The sequence below is a fragment of the Somniosus microcephalus genome, chromosome 3 (genome assembly GCF_052327205.1).
Source record: "Somniosus microcephalus isolate GS21.2 chromosome 3, FLI_Smic_1.0, whole genome shotgun sequence".
Classification (NCBI taxonomy): domain Eukaryota; kingdom Metazoa; phylum Chordata; class Chondrichthyes; order Squaliformes; family Somniosidae; genus Somniosus; species Somniosus microcephalus.
In genome coordinates, this window is record NC_140989.1 from 314,914,342 (window position 1) to 314,934,158 (window position 19,817).

The 19,817-nt window shown below is 42.4% G+C and overlaps 1 protein-coding gene across 4 annotated transcripts in view; it reads left to right on the top strand.

The window, feature by feature from the left end:
- Positions 1 to 19,817, top strand: part of pomgnt1 (protein O-linked mannose N-acetylglucosaminyltransferase 1 (beta 1,2-)) — an 84,975-nt gene that overhangs the window by 19,184 nt on the left and 45,974 nt on the right. For all 4 annotated transcript variants that reach the window (XM_085983005.1, XM_085983002.1, XM_085983003.1 and 1 more), the window contains 7 exons: positions 2,057 to 2,172; positions 3,753 to 3,818; positions 7,085 to 7,198; positions 16,233 to 16,350; positions 16,663 to 16,761; positions 17,450 to 17,577; positions 18,852 to 18,922. In XM_085983005.1, the coding sequence (XP_085839131.1) occupies positions 2,057 to 2,172; positions 3,753 to 3,818; positions 7,085 to 7,198; positions 16,233 to 16,350; positions 16,663 to 16,761; positions 17,450 to 17,577; positions 18,852 to 18,922 (712 nt within the window). The remainder of the gene's footprint in view (positions 1 to 2,056; positions 2,173 to 3,752; positions 3,819 to 7,084; positions 7,199 to 16,232; positions 16,351 to 16,662; positions 16,762 to 17,449; positions 17,578 to 18,851; positions 18,923 to 19,817) is intronic.

Consider the following 19,817-nt stretch of genomic DNA (forward strand, 5'->3'; position numbering starts at 1 on the left):
ACTGAACGCACGTATTGCAAGAGATAGATGTGAGGCAGGGAAGGAGGGAGAGAGAGGGGAGACAAGGGGAAGAGAGAGGGAGGGAGGGAGAGGAGAGTGACCAGGCGAGACATACCCAAAACTGTAAAACCTGGAGTATATGGCTACTGGCGATCCCCATTAACAAAAAACGAAGTTAAACAACCACCTCCTGGGTGCTTAGGAAGAGTTCTTCAATCCCAACAGTCTCATAAACAGTTTTACAAAAAAGCCTCGGCAACGCCGGGCACCCCAGCTAGTATATACTTATAAAAGGATTTTCCTTTATTTTGCCCACCAGTGTTTTTTCATGCTCCCTCTTCGCTCTCCTAATTTCTTTTTTAAGTACCCCCCTGCACTTTCTATACTCCTCTAGCGCTTCCACTGTTTTTAGTCCTTTGTATCTGCCAAAAGCCTCCCTTTTTTCCTAATCCATTTTTGTATATCCCTTGACATCCAGGGTTCCCTGGGTTTGTTGGTCCCACCCTTGACCTTTACGGGAACATGTTGGTGCTGTACTCTCTCTCTTTCCTTTCTGAAAGACTCCCACTGCTCTGATGTGGATTTTCCTACAAGTAGCTGATCCCAGTCCACTTTGGCCAGATCCTGCCTTATATTAATATCGGCCTTCCCCCAATTTAGAACCTTTATTTCCAGTCCATCTTTGTCCTTTTCCATGACTACCTTAAATCTCACCGAATTATGGTCACTGTCACCAAAATGCTCTCCTACTGACGCTTCTACCACTTGCCTGGCTATATTCCCTAGAATTAGGTCCAGTACCGCCCCCTCTCTTGTAGGACTTTCTACATGCTGGATCAAAAAGCTCTCCTGGATGCACTTTAACAATTCCGCACCCTCTAAGCCTTTCACACTCTGACTATCCCAGTTAATATTGGGGCAGTTGAAATCTCCTATTATTACCCTATTATTTCTACACTTCTGAGGTTTGCCTACATATCTGTTCCTCTAACTCCCCCTGCCTGTTTGAAGGCCTATAGTACACTCCCAGCAAAGTGCTTGCCCCCTTTTTGTTTTTAAGTTCTACCCATATGGCCTCATTAGAGGAACCTGCTAAGATATCATCCCTTGCGACATCCCCTCTTTTACATCCCCCCTCTGTCTCGCCTGAAGATTCTATACCCTGGAATATTGAGCTGCCAGTCCTGCCCCTCCCTTAACCATATCGTACTCCCATGTGCTCATCAACACCGTCAATTCATCTGCCTTACTCGCAAGACTCCTTGCATTAAAATAAATGCCATCCAGCCTTGCCATACTCCTTTGTGCCGTTACATATTTGCTCTGCCTTCGAGGCTGATTTGTTTTTTCCTCTATATTTGGCTGTGTATCACCCTCTACTATGGCTCCACTCCGTATCCCATCCCCCTGCCAAGTTAGTTTAAACCCCCGCCCCCAACAGTACTAGCAAACATCCCCGCAAGGATGTTGGTCCCGTTCCGGTTCAGGTGCAACCCGTCCGACTTGTACAGGTCCCACCTTCCCCAGAAACAGACCCAGTGATCCAGGAAACTAAAGCAAGCCCTCCCTCCTGCACCAACTCTTTAGCCATGCATTCACCTGCTCTATCCTCCTATTCCTATACTCACTAACACATGGCACCGGGAGTAATCCAGGAATTACAATTTTTGCGGTCCTGCTTTTTAATCCGCTACCTAGCTCCCTAAATTCTTGTTGCAGGACCTCATCCCTCTTTCTACCCATGTCGTTGGTACCAATGTGAACCATGACCTCTGACTGTTCACCCTCCCCATTCAGAATGCCCTGCAGCCGTTCAGTGACATCCTTGACCCTGGCACCAGGGAGGCAACATGCCATCCTGGAGTCATGTCTGTGGCCACAGAAACATCTATCTGTTCCCCTTACAATAGAATCCCCTATCACTATTGCTCTCCCACTCTTTTTCCTCCCCTCCTGTGCAGCTGAGCCTCTCGTAGTGCCACGGACTTGGCACTATTTATAGGCATGTCTATTACGGATTTTATTTAATGGATTTGTTGCCTTGTTTCTATGTTAGATAATGCCTTGCCTAATATGGAAACTGCTCGCAGGCCATCGCATGGCCGAAAGGTCCTGGACATTGAAGTGTATTCCAGCAGGTCAAAAGTCTATGTTGCTGTTGATGGAACCACAGTAAGTACCTTTTCACTACTTTATTTAATCTTGTCGGTACACCCCAGCACACGCCAATATTGTTCCTAACACTGACTTACTGTAGACGAGGGTAAAGGTATGGAGAGACGAGGAGCTTTTCATCAGCGGAAGATACCGTCAAAGTAATAGTAAACTGTAAAGTCTGTGGGTTATATGGTGAATTAATACACAGACTACAAGAGTAACTTTAACAGGACTTTACTATTCGAAGGTCAGGGCGAATCTGCCCAATAAATCCTTACACAGCACTTATATACCGGTGTGGTCACCACCGGTATTACAGTATACAGTAGCCAAGATAAAGTAGTGCAACCCTTAAAATAGTTCTCTTAAAGGTGGAACGTTACATACACTACAATCCTCCCTTTTTAGGTTAACAATATATACATATTCCCATTAATATAACATCTTAACATATATACAACTTTATGTGAAACAGTTCACAGATTCAGTCTCTCTGGAGGCTTCCGGACTCTGTCCGGATAACGCCTCGGTGGTGTAGTCGTTTTCGGTGGTGTAGTAGGTTCTTCTGGCAAGGTCGATTCGGCTTGAAGGACCGTTTCAGGTTCATCGGATTCCAGTATTACCGGATCGGAGGTAGATGCTCTGGGTATCTCTGCTTCAACATTAGACGTATAGAGTTGTGGAGTAGGTTGGGCCTTTGTGGATGATTCTATGATCTGGTCAACATGGCGCCTTATTATGCTTTCACCAATGTCCACGGTATACATCAACGGTCCTAGCCTTTTTCCAATAGTCCCCGGCTGCCATTTCTCGGTACGGTAGTCCCGGGCCAAAACTTGTTGACCTATCTGAAAGGATCTAGTTGGCCTTTCATTCATGCCTTGAAATTGCCGGTTCTCTACGTCCCTTCTGATGTTTGGCTTAATCAAATCCAGCCGGCATCTTATTCTTCTATTGAAAAACATCATGGCGGGAGTTTGGTTTGTGACCGCATGTGTTGCATTCCTGTACGCCAACAAGAAGTTATCTACGAGTGCAATAACTGTTGAGGGGAGGGTTGAACAATTTGAGGAGGCAGTTGGCCAATGGTGTTAATTTTTCTGCTGTCTCAAATTCTGCTACGGAACCGGCATCTAGTTGCCTATGAGTGGAGCTCCTGTAACCTGTTGCAAATAGCTGCTGAATCACTTCTTTCGTACCTTGCAATTTACCTGTGTTGTACTATAAAGGTATTTGACTTTACAATTTAAAAAAACCTGCTAATCAAATAAGAGTTGTGATGTGCACTTATTCTGCACTTTTGCTGAAGAAATGTTTAAACTAATCCTGTTTCGTAACATAACAAATGATGATTGGAAAAAATGGAACAAAGTTCTTACTGGCAGTCTGTTATAAAGGACAGACTGTTCATCTGTGGGTTATTTCAGGTGTGAAAACTATTTCAGTAGCGACCTGAGATATGAACCTATTCGCCCAGTCACCTGTTGGGGGGGGGGGGGGTGGAGGGGGGAGAGAATGACCCTATCCCATGGGCAGTCATGCAGCGTTCCCCACTTATTGCTTCAATTGATGCACTTCCTTTTTAACCATGATAGGTCCTTGAGGATGAAGTTAAAGAGCAAGGTCGAGGAATACACGTTATTGTTTTGAATCAAGCTACAGTAAGTACTCTGGAATGAGACCGAAACTTCCTCCACACATACCCACGTTTTGCACCTAGTTTCAAACACTATTGGGGTATATATGACAAGTCGGACACCACATAAAGCTCTTTTGGATACCGCGGGCAATACTTCTCAACTAATTCAATAGAACACTCTCTGCCCTTCACCCTCCACACCAAAGGAAATGCAAATGTGAAGAAAGACTTGGAATTTTTTTGTTGTTAGAACAATGCAAATTACAGGGCACTATGATGGTGTTTAAAATGATGAAGGGATAGATAGAAACCGACTGTTTCCAGTAGTTGAGTCAAGAATGAGTGGCCACAGATAAAAGATTAAATGTAAGATTTAGAACAGTGGGCAGGAGAAAATTGTGAGGCTGCAGAGTTTGCTTCAGGGTTAGTGGTTAAGGCAGAAACTGTCAACATTCAAGATTAAATGTTATTTGAAGGAAAGGATGATAAAGGGATATAGGAACAGGTGGGTAAACATGATTAGAGTTATTTGCTCATGTGTAGGGTAAATGCCGACATGGACTGGTTGAGCTGAATGACCTGTTTCCATGTTGTAACTTCTGTATTCCTATGTACAGATTCGCAGGCAGTTTGTGATTAATCAAACTCCTTTCCAAGACTATGACATAGAAACATAGAAGATAGGAGCAGGAGTAGGCCATTCGGCCCTTCGAGCCTGCTCCGCCATTCAATGAGATCATGGCTGATCATCCAAATTCAGTACCCTGTCCCTGCCTTCTCCCCATATCCCTTGATCCCTTTAGCCTTAAGAAATATATCCAACTCTTTTTTGAATATATTTAATGAACTGGCCTCCACCGCCCTCTGTGGCAGAGAATTCCACAGGTTCACCACTCTCTGGGTGAAGAAATTCCTCCTCATTTCAGTCCTAAATGGCTTACCCCTTATCCTTAGACTATGACCCCTGGTTCTGGACTCCCTGGCCATCATAAACATCCTTCCTGCATCTAGTCTGTCCAGGCCTGACAGAATTTTATAGGTTTCGATGAGATCCCCCCTCAATCTTCTAAACTCCAGTGAGTATAAGCCCAATCGACACAATCTCTCCTCATACGTCATTCCTGCCATCCCAGGTATCAGCCTGGTGAATCTTCGCTGCAGTCCTTCCATGGCAAGAACGTCCTTCCTCAGGTAAGGCGACCAAAACTGCACACAATACTCATGGTGCGGTCTCACCAAGGCCCTGTACAACTGTAGCAAGACATCCTTGTTCCTGTACTCGAACCCTCTTGCTACGAAGGCCAACATACCATTTGCCTTCTTAACCGCCTGCTGCACCTGCATGCTTACCTTCAGCGACTGGTGCACAAGAACACCCAGGTCTCTTTGCACTTCCCCTTCTCCCAATCTATTGCCATTCAAATAATCTGCCTTCCTGTTTTTGCCACCAAAGTGGATAACCTCACATTTATCCACATTATAGTGCATTTGCCATGTTTCTGCCCAATCACCCAACCTGTCCAAATCATACTGGAGTTTCACGACATCCTCCTCACAGCTTACCCTCCCACCCAGCTTTGTGTCGTCTGCAAATTTGGAGATATTACATCCAATTCCCTCGTCCAGATCATTAATATATATTGTGAACAGCTGGGGTCCTAGGACCGATCCTTGCGGTACCCCACTAGTCACTGCCTGCCACTCGGAAAACGACCCGTTTATTCCAACTCTTTGCTTTCTGTCCGCCAACCAGTTCTCTATCCAAGTCAATACCTTGCCCCCAATCCCACGTGCCTTAATTTTGCACGCTAATCTCTTATGTGGGACCTTATCGAAAGCCTTCTGAAAGTCCAAATAGTACTATTTTCCTGTAAAGCACAATATGAGAACGGTAGATTCCATGATACTTTTATGAAAATAGAACTTTCATTTGTATGGTGCCATTCACATCCTCAAGATGTCCCCAAAATGCTTCCAGCCAATGAGTTCCTTTTGAAGTGTAGTCACTGATCTGAAGGGTTCTGGAGCAGTGCCTGAACCCACAACCCTTCTGACTCCGTAGCAACAGTGCAAATACTAGGATCTTTGACAACAGCCTGCAGTTCTGATGAGTTGATGTTCTATGAATAGGATTATCAGTTCAAACCCTATAATTAGAAGGCAGAAACCTGAAAAAGACAGAACTTGTCTGAATTACTCTTTGGGTTTCCAGACCAAGGTGCATGCAGACTTGTAGAAGGCAGCAGGGTTGGGTTAGTAATCTGTTGTGAATTAACTTCTTGCTATTGTGTCTACAGAGACACTACTTTTGGTGCTGTGGTGAGTCTAAGGCATCTGGCATTGTTTTGCTGCAATGTCATGGAGGGGGCTTCAAGTACACTAATTGGAGCAGAAGTGAAGAATGTAAGCAGTAGAGTAGCTGATTAATCGGTGGTATCTGCAGACAACTGATAACAGCTGACTAAGTGGGCTGCACAAAGTTAGTGTTTATGGAGAAGGAAGAAATTAAAAAAGGAACCCAAAAGGGCAATTCAAGGAAAGGAATGTACATAATCAGGAAATCTTTCAGACATCTATCTTAGTGATTTGGAAGTTGTACATGTGAACCCACACATTGGATCTGTACTATTTCCATCAGTCTTAAATTGTTGGGACACTCTTGAAGAATATTAATGTGGGCCCCAGATTCCTGATTTTTTAAATATTGCCAGAATGTTTTTCCCAGTAGTACACACTATGGTTCAGAATAGGTACTATACTATTGGCTGAAGCTGTTCACTGTAGTTGCCGATTAACTGCAGATGTGGAAATAATTTGAAAGAGGACTTCTGCAGTCAAGTTACATACTACAAATCTCTCTGCAGTCTGAGGTTGTGTACCTCCCATATGTAACTGCATTGATGATCAATTTATAGCACCATTTCACTGATGTAAATTGTTGCATGCTTGACTCACAATCAAACCAGTCACCACAAGTGGTCCCAATATTAGAATTCTTGAAGTTCGTTTTGAGACTCCAAATTATCTTCTACCCTCACTAGAAAGCGGTTTTGTTCAAACAATACATTAAAAACAGTTGGGAAATAAATGGCTGCAGTAAGTATTGTACAGAATGGACGGGAGACATCTTGTCAGTCTGTAGTTGCCTGAGAGATGGGCAGTAAAACTAGTATGTTCCAATAGATGATTTTAAATCTTAAATGTGTAGATATTTTTGAAATGCTAGGAAATAGCTTTCTACAGTTACAGGTGGTGCTAATGATAGTGAATGATTCTTGTTCTGAACAGGGTCATGTGATGGCCAAACGTGTGTTTGATACCTATTCGCCCCACGAAGATGAAGCTATGATCCTGTTCTTAAATATGGTCTCTCGTGGAAGAATTCTTCTCTTTACTATCAAGGTCAGTGTAATCTCACATCCCTCAGATATACATCTAGGAGACTATAGAGCAAATGTTTGGCTTTTTTTTTACATTTTAATTTTGTTTGAAAGGTGGTCACTTTAAACTTCCCAATTGAGCAAAACAGAACAATTAACTGAGAATTGCAGGGTTGGGACATCTGAAAAAAATGACATAAATTAGAGCAATCAAACATTTGACATTGGAAAATGTATGAAAGTGAGCTTGGTTGTAAAAACACTGGGATCAGTTCCTAATAAATCTTGTAAGGGATATTAATCAAAGGCTACCAGGCTAATCTTTAAGTCCTTCACTTTAGCTCCGTGGAACTGTCTGGGAATCCAAAGTCCATGTCTAAAGAAGTACTAGCTGCCTACAGTGGACTTGCTTGAACTGCCTTGCATCAGCCAGCCCAAATTGTATTAACATTTACACTGCCAACCCCTTATTAGGATACATGTGAATGAGCTGACCGCTTCTTGCAAAGTCACCAGCGGAATTCAAACCATGAAATTGTGAACTAAACATTTATTTATTAACCGATTTATGATATATTAGCAACATCCTAATATTAAACAATAAGTGTACGCAAGGAACTTGAGTAGCTATTGTTAACTGACTGAATTAATATTTGTAGTTATAAGACAGTAACTGAGCATCAGTTGGTTAGCTTAAATTAGGCTATGTACATAGCTGACAAGTTAACCGCTTTGAATAGGCAATCCATTGGATATATTAAGTCTAGTTCAGTGTATTGCTGATGAGCTCACAGCATTGGCAAAAATTTCTGGATCTTCTACACTCTCATTTCTGAGTTGTGTTGATGGTCTTGCCTCCCTCTGGGATGCTTGGGTCTGCCTCCGGAATGTCAGCTTGATGAATCTATACCTGTCGTCATAATAGTTTGGCCGCCTTCTGATGTCTTCTCTCGGTAGCACTGGCTTTGCTTCTCTCTCCACAGATGCTGCCTGACCTGCTGAGCGTTTCCAGCATTTTCTGTTTTTATCATCAGTTATCTGTTGGTCATCTATTTGTTTTCTGTATTTAATGATTTACTAACATGTTAGTTTTGTTGCTATGCGCTCAACAAAAAATTCTGCAATGCAAGTGCCGTTTTCTTGTAACTAGCTGACATTGCCTGTTGAGGGGGGCGGAGGCCGGCAGGTGTATATCAGGATGTTCAGGAGGGTCACCACACAGTAAAGTTTGACGATCACGTTCCAGCATCACTTTCATGCTTCTAGACTCCCGCACGCAAATTTGAAAGGGCTGAATCTTATCTTTTAATTGATTTTTAGTTTGCTGATGATACAAAGCTGGGTGGAAATGCAAGTTGTGAGGAGGATGCAAGGAGATATAGACAGGCTAAGTGAGTGGGCAAGAACATGGCAAATGGAATATAATATGGAGAAATGTGAAGTTATCCACTTTGGTAGGAAAAATAGAAAAGCAGAGTATTTTTTAAATGGTGAGAGATTGGGAAATGTTGGTGTTCAGAGGGACCTGGGTGTCCTTGTACACGAATCACTGAAAGTTAACGTGCAGGTACAGCAAGCAATTAAGAAAGCAAATGGTATGTTGGCCTTTATTACAAGAGGATTTGAGTATAAGAGTAAAGATGTCTTACTGTAATTATATAGGGCCCTGGTGAGACCCCACCTGGAGTATTGTGTACAGTTTTGGTCTCCTTACCTAAGGAATGATATACTTGCCATAGAAGGAATGCAATGAAGGTTCACCAGACTGGTTCCTGGGATGGGGGGATTGCCCTATGAGGAGAGATTGAGTAGACTAGGCCTATATTCTCTGGAGTTTAGAAGAATGAGAGGTGATCTCATTGAAACATACAAAATTCTTACAGGGTTTGTCAGCATAGATGCAGGGAGGATGTTTCCCCTGGCTGGGGAGTCTAGAACCAGGGGTCACAGTCTTAGAATAAGGGGTCGGCCATTTAGAACTGAGATGAGGAGAAATTTCTTCACTCAGAGGGTGGTGAATCTTTGGAATTCTCTACCCCAGAGGGCTGTGGAGGCTCAGTCATTGAGTATATTCAAGACAGAAGTCGATATTTTTGAATATTAAGGGAATCAAGGGATATGGGGATAGTGCAGGAAAGTAGAGATGAGGTAGAAGATCAGCCATGATCTTCTTGAATGGCGGAGCAGGCTCGAAGGGCTAAATAGCCTACTCCTGCTCCTATTTCTTATGTTCTAGTTATCTTTTGATTTATTGTTCTACCCCTTTGGAATTTGCTTGTTTTGCCAGCGATTTCCGCAACTATTCTCCCGATCTTCTGTAACCTCAGCAGAAACCTGAAGAAAAAGTATCACGATTTTGCACCTTTTCTCCAGAGTTTCCACACTTCTCCCCTCTTGTGGGGGAACCCTCGCAGAAATCTATCCCATTGTATCGTTAGATTTTCAGGTTTTCACATTAAAATGACCAAAAAATAAAATTGCTGTTTACTTAACATCGAAACAGCAGCCAAAATAATATTTTTTTTACATTCCTTAAATTTGATTATTTCGTAATTCCCAATGATTCTCCTATGGTACTGTCGGTGAGTTTGTATAGCTGGCTGGCCTCCTGTTGTATATTACGTAAACTTGAGGTCATCCAAAACTCAGCTGCCTGTGTCCCTCGCACCAAGTCCCGTTCGCCCATCACCCCTGTGCTCGCTGATCTACATTGGCTCCCGGTTAAGCAACGCTTTGATTTCAAAATTCTCATCCTTGTTTTCAAATCCCTCCATAGTCTCACCCCTCCCTATGTCTGCAATCTCCTCTAGCCCCACAACCCTCCGAGATCTTTGCGCTCCTCTAATTCTGCCCTCTTGAGCATTCCTGATTATAATCGCTCAACCACTGGCAACCATGCCTTCAGCTGTCTAGGCCCTAAGCTCTGGAATTCCCTCCCTAAACCTCTCTGTCTCTCTACCTCTCTTTCCTCCTTTTAAGTTGCTCCTTAAAACCTACCTCTGACCAAGCTTTTGGTCATCTGCCCTAATTTCTCCTTATGTGGCTCGGTGTCAAAATTTTGTCTTTTAATACTCCTGTGAAGCACCTTGGGACGTTTTACTACATTAAAGGTGCTATATAAATACAAGTTGTTGTTCTCTAACTTCTTGCATAGCAGTAATACACTGAGTTCTTGCCTATCTCTGGCTAGAGCAGTTCTTAAACTTTTCTGAACTCTTGTAATCGCAATGTGTCTCTTCCCTGCACCTCCCCATCTCTTTCTCGCTCCCGCCATTCTCTCATGTCGCGTGCGTTCCTGCTCACTCACATTCTCACACACCTCCTATCCATCTTCTCTGATCTCGTCAAAACCACCATCTCTTTATACATTGAATTCTCTAATTGGCTTTTATTGATACAATTTTAACTAATCAGTATGACACAACTTGTTGCATTTATTTGGTGACGATACCTTGGGTGCATATCATTTACTTATAAGCACATTTTAATTTACTTGAGAAAAGCCAGATCTGCCTATTTGTAAAAGCTTCTAAAAATAATAGTGGTCAGACAATCCAGATAAGGATTAGGTCACTCTCTGGTTTAGTTACAAGACTCAAACATAATTACAGTCATGAGCTTCTGGGATTGCTATGTAGAAATGCCACAAATTCAAGATGATGTATTTCGGGTGAAGGAAAGAGTTACTACTGGAAATTAAAGACTTGGGCCCTGAATTTGCAGTCGGCGATGTAGCTAAGGAGTACGCTGCCAACATCCGAAAGAAATCCGCACTCACCTTGTGTGAACCACCCTTCGAGAAGTTTCTTTCAAACGCTGCAGTGTTGTGCGCCGCGTAATGGCCCACGGATCCCAGGGGCGCATCGTTGTGCATATGTGAACCTGGGATCACATGGGGCGGTGCTCCTTTCCTTTCCTGACTCTTAGCCAATCAGGAAACAGAGGAGATTGCTGATTTGCCCACAACCAAAAAGGTAGGGGAGGTGGGGTAGCATTGCTGGTAAAGGAGGGGATTAATGCAATGGAAAGGAAGGATATTAACTCGGATGAAACGGAATCTGTATGGGTAGAAATGAGAAATAGCAAGGGGAGGAAAACGTTAGTGGGTGTGATATATAGGCCTCCAAATAGTAATATGGAGGTGAGGGAAGGCATAAAAAGGGAAATTAGAGAAGCGTGCGATAAGAGCACAGCTGTCATCATGGGTGACTTTAATTTACATATTGATTGGACTACCCAAATTAGTAAAAATTCTGAGGAGGAGGAATTCCTGGAATGTTTTCGGGACGGTTATCTGGACCAATATGTCGAGGAGCCGACTCGAGATCAGGCCATTTTAGACTGGGTATTGTGCAATGAGAAGGGACTTATCAGCAATCTTCTTGTACGAGGCCCCTTGGGTCAGAGCGATCATAATATGATCGAGCTCTCAGTCGAGATGGAGAGTGAGGAAATTGAATCAGAGACTAAGGTCCAGAACTTAAATAAAGGGAATTACGAGGGTATGAGACGGGAATTGGGTAAGATTGATTGGGTGGTGTTTCTGGGGGGATTGACAGTGGATAGACAATGGCAAGCATTCAAAGATAGAATGGAAGAATTCCAGAACATGTTTATACCGGTTTGGCATAAAAATAAACCTAAAAAGGTGACTCAACCGTGGATAACGAGGGAAATTAGGGACAGCATAAAATCAAAAAAAAGGGCATATCAACTGGCAAAAAAAAGCACCAGACCGGAAGATTGGGGGCAGTACAGGATACAGCAAAAGAGGACAAAGGGATTAATCAGGAAGGGGAAAATAGAATACGAAAGTAAACTTGCAGCAAACATAAAGACAGACTGCAAAAGCTTTTATCGGTATATTAGGAGGAAAAGACTGGTAAAATCCCAAGTCGGTCCCTTGCAGTCCGATTCGGGAGAATATATAATGGAGAATAAGGAAATGGCAGACCAATTAAACTCATACTTTGGTTCTGTATTCACAAAGGAGGACACAAATAACCTCCCAGGAATATCGGCAAACATAGGGACTAATGAGAGGGAGGAGCTGACAGAAATTAGTATCTCTAGGGATATGGTGTTGGGTAAGTTGAGGGGACTGAAGGCCGACAAATCCCCGGGGCCTGATAAACTACATCCTAGGGTACTTAAGGAGGTGGCCCTGGAGATAGCAGATGCTCTAAGGATCATCTTCCGGAACTCCATTGACTCGGGAACAGTACCCGTGGATTGGAGGGTAGCTAATGTTACCCCAATATTTAAAAAGGGGGGTAGAGAGAAAGCAGGGAATTATAGACCAGTAAGCCTTACATCGGTTGTGGGCAAAATGCTAGAGTCCATTATTAAGGATAAAATAGCGGAGCACTTGACAAATGGGGAAAGGATCGGACAGAGTCAACATGGATTTACAAAGGGTAAATCGTGTTTGACTAATCTGCTGGAATTTTTTGAGGAGGTAACTGGTAGAATAGATGGGGGAGAGCCAGTGGATGTGGTGTACCTTGACTTCCAGAAAGCCTTCGATAAGGTTCCACACAAAAGATTATCATGCAAAATTAAGGCTCATGGGATTGGGGGCAAAGTATTAACGTGGATAGAGAACTGGCTGGCGGATAGAAAACAGAGAGTTGGAATAAACGGCTCGTTTTCGGAGTGGCAGGCAGTGACCAGCGGGGTGCCGCAAGGATCTGTCCTGGGACCCCAGCTGTTCACAATATATATAAATGATCTGGATCAGGGAATTGGATGCAATATTTCCAAATTCGCTGACGACACTAAACTAGGAGGAGGGGTGGGCTCTGATGAGGATGTCAGGAGGCTACAGTGCGATTTGGACAGGTTGGGGGAATGGGCGGATACGTGGCAGATGCACTATAATGTGGATAAATGCGAGGTTATCCACTTTGGGGGTAAAAACAGGAGGGTAGATTATTATCTAAATGGCAATAGATTGGGAGATGGGGAAGTGCAGAGGGACCTGGGTGTTCTTGTGCACCAGTCACTGAAGGAGAGCATGCAGGTGCAACAGGCGATTAAGAAGGCAAATGGTATGTTGGCCTTCATATCAAGGGGGTTCGAGTATAGGAATAGGGATACCTTACTACAGCTGTACAAGGTGCTGGTGAGACCGCATCTGGAGTATTGTGTACAGTTTTGGTCGCCCCATCTGCGGAAGGATGTTCTTGCCATGGAAAGAGTGCAACGGCGATTCACCAGGCTGATACCTGGAATGGCGGGAATGACCTACGAAGAGAGATTAAATAGTTTGGGCTTGTACTCACTGGAGTTTAGAAGATTGAGAGGGGATCTCATCGAAACATATAAAATTATGGCAGGCCTGGACAGGCTGAATTCAGAGAGAATGTTTCCAATGGCCGGGGAGCACAGAACCAGGGGCCACAGTCTAAAAATAGCGGGCAAATCATTTAAAACAGAGATGAGGAAGAATTTCTTCACTCAAAGAGTGGTGGGCCTGTGGAATTCCCTGCCACAGAGGGCTGTGAAGGCTAATTCAATAGATATTTTCGAGAGAGAATTGGATATATTTCTGAAGGCTAAGGGGATTAAGGGTTACGGAGAAAAGGCGGGGACGGGGTACTGAACTGGTAAGATCAGCTACGATCTCAGACGAAGATCAGCCATGATCTCATTGAATGGCGGAGCAGGCTCGAAGGGCCGAATGGCCTACTCCTGTTCCTATCTCTATGTATGTTAAATAATTTAGCAGCCTGAAATGTTTTATTAATAAATTACGATCATTGCAATAGTATTTAAACCAAGATTTCAACATTAATAGAATTCGATCAAACACCGAGAAGTCTGGCGATACTATTTTACTGAAGGTGTCCTTAAAACCATAAAACTCGACTAGGATGCTTTTTATACAAAGCATGGGGCTGAATTAACCGGCCCTTTAATTCTGGGCCATGACAACATAAACCTAATAATTACAGTCTGATAGTCCTATCAAATTCATTTCTCCTCTATTAGACTATTTTTGATTAATTTAAATAATTTAAAATTGAGAGTTTAAATGTCTGAGGCAATCATGAAAGTGAATTAAATCCTATCTAAATAGAAGTTGGGAAATAATTAAATTGAAACTAGAAAAGGCTTTTGGGCAGCAAAGACTGTGACAGAAAAGCTCAGAGTGCGTCGTCATACCAACCGCGAATTCAGGGCCTTGGTTCTTTACAGTGAACAGATCTGTTGTACATCTTTCCCACCCCCGGCTGTAGTAGTTTACATTGTTTTTCTATGAAATCCTCATCATGTCAAATCCTTGTCTTTTAACTGACCCTAAAGCTATTCAACGTGGAATTCCACCAGGCCTCAGTTTGAAACTGTAACTAAACCGTTCCATTTTGCACAGCAATGTCAGAGTTTTTATCACTAACAGGTCTTTTCTATGGTTTCCAGAAATCTTGTGGACCTACACTTATAAGATTCTAAAATGCTGAGAAATATAACATTAACAACGAATGGTGGTTGGAGCTCAAACCTGTACTTCTACCTTGCAGGCGATCGTTTTTTTTTGCCAGAGAGCCTTGAGGCTCATGTGCACATTCTCCCTGCTGTAGCCCTGGCCAATACCTAGTTATACAGACGAGATTATCCAGCAGAGGGTGCTACACACTAAATAATTTCACACGCTCTATGTATAAGGTAAACGGAATTTGTCGATTTGAACCTAGTAAGGTGCCCCCGTCCTTTAATCTTTGGTATAGGTGTAACTGAAGATTGTAGTCGAGCTTGTTTCTCAAACTCAATGTAACTGCACAGATGCCCTTATTGTCTGCCCTTTCAGTGCATTTACTGCACTTGGCAGTTTAGCCAATGGATATTGAACTTCTGTAACCGGATAATTCTAAAAGGTGGGGGGGAAGATTGGGAACATCTGTGGACAAGAATTTATTCAAGAAAATCATTGCCCTGGGTTATCTTTTACTTCAAGTACATTTTGTGGCCAGGGTGGGGGGGGGATCCATTTTATTTATTGTTCAGATGCCCAAGTTTGCATAAAGGTTTCTACACTAGGTGCTGATTTCTAGCAAATGCTTGGTGAAAAGTGCACAAAAGACACTCGTTGAGGTACAGACATTCCATATTGGGTCCCATGCACAGACTAACTTTCTATTGACACATGGTGCGGGAGGAGAAGAGAATTATATAAATGTTGCACAGAAGGCTCCTGTACAGATCTCCATGCTTTTAGTTGTCAGCCTGTGTTTGAGAATTGAACAGTGCCATTTTCTTGTTTAAAAGTTTTCAGTTTCGGGTTTCTTTTTCTCAGTTTCCGTTCCCCACCCAATCTTGAGCTGGACTTTTTTCTCTTCAGCCGCAGGATTGTGTTTCTGGGGCAAAACCATTTTTTTTTTGGAGGTGGAAATGGAGAAGGGGAAATTGGTGCCTGTACAGATATGAAGATTAAGATCAAATATGGTCCTCTTACCTGCAAGCAAAAAAAAAAAAAAGTTTGGTTAATGCTGAATTGGGAGAACGAGAAGATACAAAATTACCCGTAGGCACTTGATGTCCGCCTGATCTGATCTCAGGCTTTCTCGAGCTTAGTTGCAAATCTGCTTAGTTAAAATTGAAGTAAACTATCAATGGGGTATATTTATACCCTCTAACCCCTTCCCCAGCAGTTTGTACCAGATATAACTTCTTTTATACACCCTGTACTTTGGATGTTCTTTTCAGCCTGCAGTGGCTTAATATTTTCAAATACTAATCTTGTTTTATAAAGCAAGGTTTTACAAATTTATTTTCCTAATGTGACCCTCATTCTTGAAGAAGTTTCACAGTTCAAACATATTTTGAAGAAAGCCCAGTCTCTTAGGATAATTACAGTGTGTATCCACAGACAAGTGACATTGTACAGTGTGCATAAGGGAAAAATTGGGCCTTGGTTGCTGTTGGGATGTGACTCTGAGGTCAAGTATCATTTATATTGCTGTGTTCTATTCAGCATTTCAGCTTTTCTTTACTTGTCAAATAGGTGCACTGTAGGAAAGAACTGACCTGTTTTTTCCCCCCACTTTTTGGTTCAGGATGAGGGATCCTTCCATCTGAAAGACACAGCCAAAAACCTACTTAAAGGCCTGGGTAGTCAGATTGCCTCATCGCTCAGTTGGCGAGACATGTGGACTTTTGTGGTAAAGAAAGGAGGTGCAGTATATGTACATTTGTATGAAAATCTGATGTAAGCAAACTTCCATTGATTTACTGGTATAATAAAATGTTAAGATTGTACCAAGAGAAAAAAAGGCCAGAAAGGGACAATACTTTAAGGTAGTGAAAATGTGTAATATTCCTCTGCACCGGGGATTGTAGAAGATTGGTCTTTTTTTTCGATCCTATTGTCTGCAGTGGCTTATTAATACTGGAGGTACTGGGGCACTTCACATTCATGCAGTAAAGGTAGATGCCACATTTACTTGAAATCTGACTTAACAAAGTGTTCAACATTTTTATCGTTAGGTCAAGTATATGGTGAAAAACATTCAAAGTCTCCAGCCCTGGCCACCTGGGGAGATCCTGTTTTATTGAAGACCGAAGTTCAGCTAACCTCGGCTGAAGGTGGGTTTTTAACATTTCATGTTTTTTATATACGAGTATATGATCTCGCTGCAGTGTATTGTAATCCTCTTTATGCAGCTCCCCTTATCTTATTAATCACTGATAAATAAGACAATTCAGAAAAAAGAACCTTTGGGCAATCTTAGATAAATGCTTGGCGAAACCATAACAATGACTTTTATATTTTTTTTAATGAATTGAGAAACCAAACTGAAGGGGCAAGACCTTGAGTGCTGTGTGCCATCTCAGTTGAAGGATATGGCAAGTTGAACACAATCTTCCCACCAGTGCTGCACTGTCTGAGGTGCCGTCTTTCGGATGAGACGTTAAACAGAGGCCCCGTCTGCTCTCTCAGGTGGACGTAAATGAACCCATGGCATTATTTTGAAGAAGAGCAGGGGAGTTATCCAATATTTATTCCTCAATCAACCTCACTAAATACAGTTTATCTGGTCATTATCACATTGCTGTTTATGGGAGCTTGCTGTGCGCAAATTGGCTGCCGTGTTTCCTACATTACAACAGTGACTACACTTCAAAAGCACTTCGTTGGCTGTAAAGTGCTTTGAGATGTCCGGTGATCGTGAATGGTGCTATATAAATGCAGGTCTTTTTAAAAATTCTTTTGGTGAGGGAAACTACAGAAGATCAACAAATATCTGACGGTTTGTGTGCATTTCTTTTGAAGATGCTGAGTGTCGCTGGGCAGAGACAGATGCCAATCGGAGGAGGAAGACCTTCTGCAGCAAAGTGGAAGGATATGGGAGCATCTGCAGCTGTAAGGATCCAGCACCTATCGAATTTAACCCTGAGGCTGTAAGTTTCTTTTTCCCCTTGAACTGTTTTATCACCTGATGCTTTCAATGTATTCAATCAATCACTTGATTCCAAGTGGCTGCTATGGTTGCAATAGACTTGGTAAGATGACAGCGCAGCTGCACCTGGTCTGTGTGGGATTGATCAGATTGTTCACTGAGTAAATCTCGTCCTATCGGGCAATCTTGACTTGATCAGCCCGGTGAGCATGTGGTCATCCTAGCAGATGCTTCCATTCAGTGCTCCGGGACATTGCCCACAACGTGTGACATCTGATCGTCTCTGTCTGAAGTGGTAGGTGTCCATAGGTGAGACACTGAACAAAAAGGGAAATCTAGCTGGAAAAATATTGACGAGTTGTTGCTATAGACAGGTGGCATATCAAACTGACTTGAAGCGATTGTGCCTTTCAAGCTTTCTCCTTCCCTTACCTCCTTGTGTTTTAAGGAAGCATTTCCAAAATGGAACAACTCTAACTGGGAACCCTGTGGGGAATTGTGAGCATGACCCAGTGTCCTCCCACACTCTGGTGTTACAGTTGGTTTAATCATAGTTTTAGAAAAAATTTCCATTTCTTTTGCAAGCTGCTTATCTTCATACCAGCTCGATGAAAGTTGCCCACCTTGCAGTAATCTTGCAGCAAGCACGATTTCTTATCTGTTTTCCTCTCGCTCTGCTCCATGTTCCATCTCGTGATCCCTCTGAAAACAAATTAAACTCCAGTGACTGGCAGCTCTGTTGCTGCAAATTGCAACCTCGGACTTCGGATTGCTGCTCAGCACAAGTACCAAGACTATTCAATTGTAAAATATTTGGGCGGTCCATTATAGCAGCAGTGAAATTGGTTTGATTCACATGCTGCTAAATTGTCAAGCTCGCTCATGCGGTGGCACAAAATGGAGGCCAAATGCTTTTCTTGGAAGGAGAGACATTTGCCAGGAAAGTTATTTCTGTCATAGTTGAGCGATTCCTACTGGCTGGGTCAGAGTAGCATTGAGACCGACCTGGCATCAGGTCAGTTGCAGGGCGTGTTTGATGCGGGGTGGGGAAAGAGACTGGGTAGAAAAACTAATGCTTGCTCTCTTTTGCTGTGAGACATGTAACCATCAGGCAGAGTTGTAGGAGTCATTTATTCAGATCCAACAAAAGGAATGGGAGATGAAGAGGGGAATTTATTTTTTAATGCAAGCCAAAATATCAGAATTTATATTGTTGCAGATTATCATCTGGGAACCTCGTTCACTGGAGTAAAATTGAACGTTTTATTTTCGCAGCTGAAAGATAACAAAGTTTATGATGTTCCAGTGGCGGTGATAGCTGGTAACAGGCCTAACTACCTTTACAGGTGAGATTTGGGTTCAGCATGTAGATTGTACTGATGATGTTAATTTTGGCTGTACATCAAGTCTGTAATATGAGTTGCTCCTTTTTGTGTGCTTACTGGGTATATAGCTTTTGGCTGCGCAATTCTTTAGTAATTCTGTTTGAGCTCAAAGCTAGCAATTAATGTTTTTTGCAAAATAAAGCCACTTCTCGAGGGAAACAAAAACTGTTGATGGCAATTTAATGTTTTCTTTATGCTACAATAAATATAAAATTGGATCTTTAACTAAATGGTTTCCTTACAAGAACAGTGGGTACATTATAATTTGTAGACAATATTGCAAGATTAGTTTGCATAGTCACTGGAACACAGTTAAGACAACTGTCTGTGAAATGTAACCCAAATAGGTCTGCTTTTAAAACGGGTGTACAGTAATAAAAGTGGGATCTGATAAAGAAGCAAAAAAACATTGGGCTGTAATTTGCGGCCCTTGCGGGTGCGTAGAAGGCGTGTACGCTCTCGTGGGGGCCCTGCTAGTTCGGGTTTAGGCATGCGCTAAAACCCGGAACTTGCGATCTGCAAAGAATTTTCTTGACTGATGATCCGCATCCCCGGGAAAAGGGCATCTGCAGGCGTAGATTTGGACTATTTGCCCAGTGAATGCCCGTGAAATTCTTACGCCTGCTTTTACCAGTGTAAGTTTTTTAAAAACAGAAAAATAAAATTTTATCAACAATTTATACATTTAAAAACTTGTAAATTTATTTTTAGCCCCTTTAAAACATGTAAATTTATTTTTCAAACAATTAAATTTTTTGTTTTTTATTTATTTGATGTCTAGGTGTATTTTTGGGGGTATTCCCATTCATGCTTATAGGGATTCTGTACATACAGAATTCGCATAACCATGAATAGG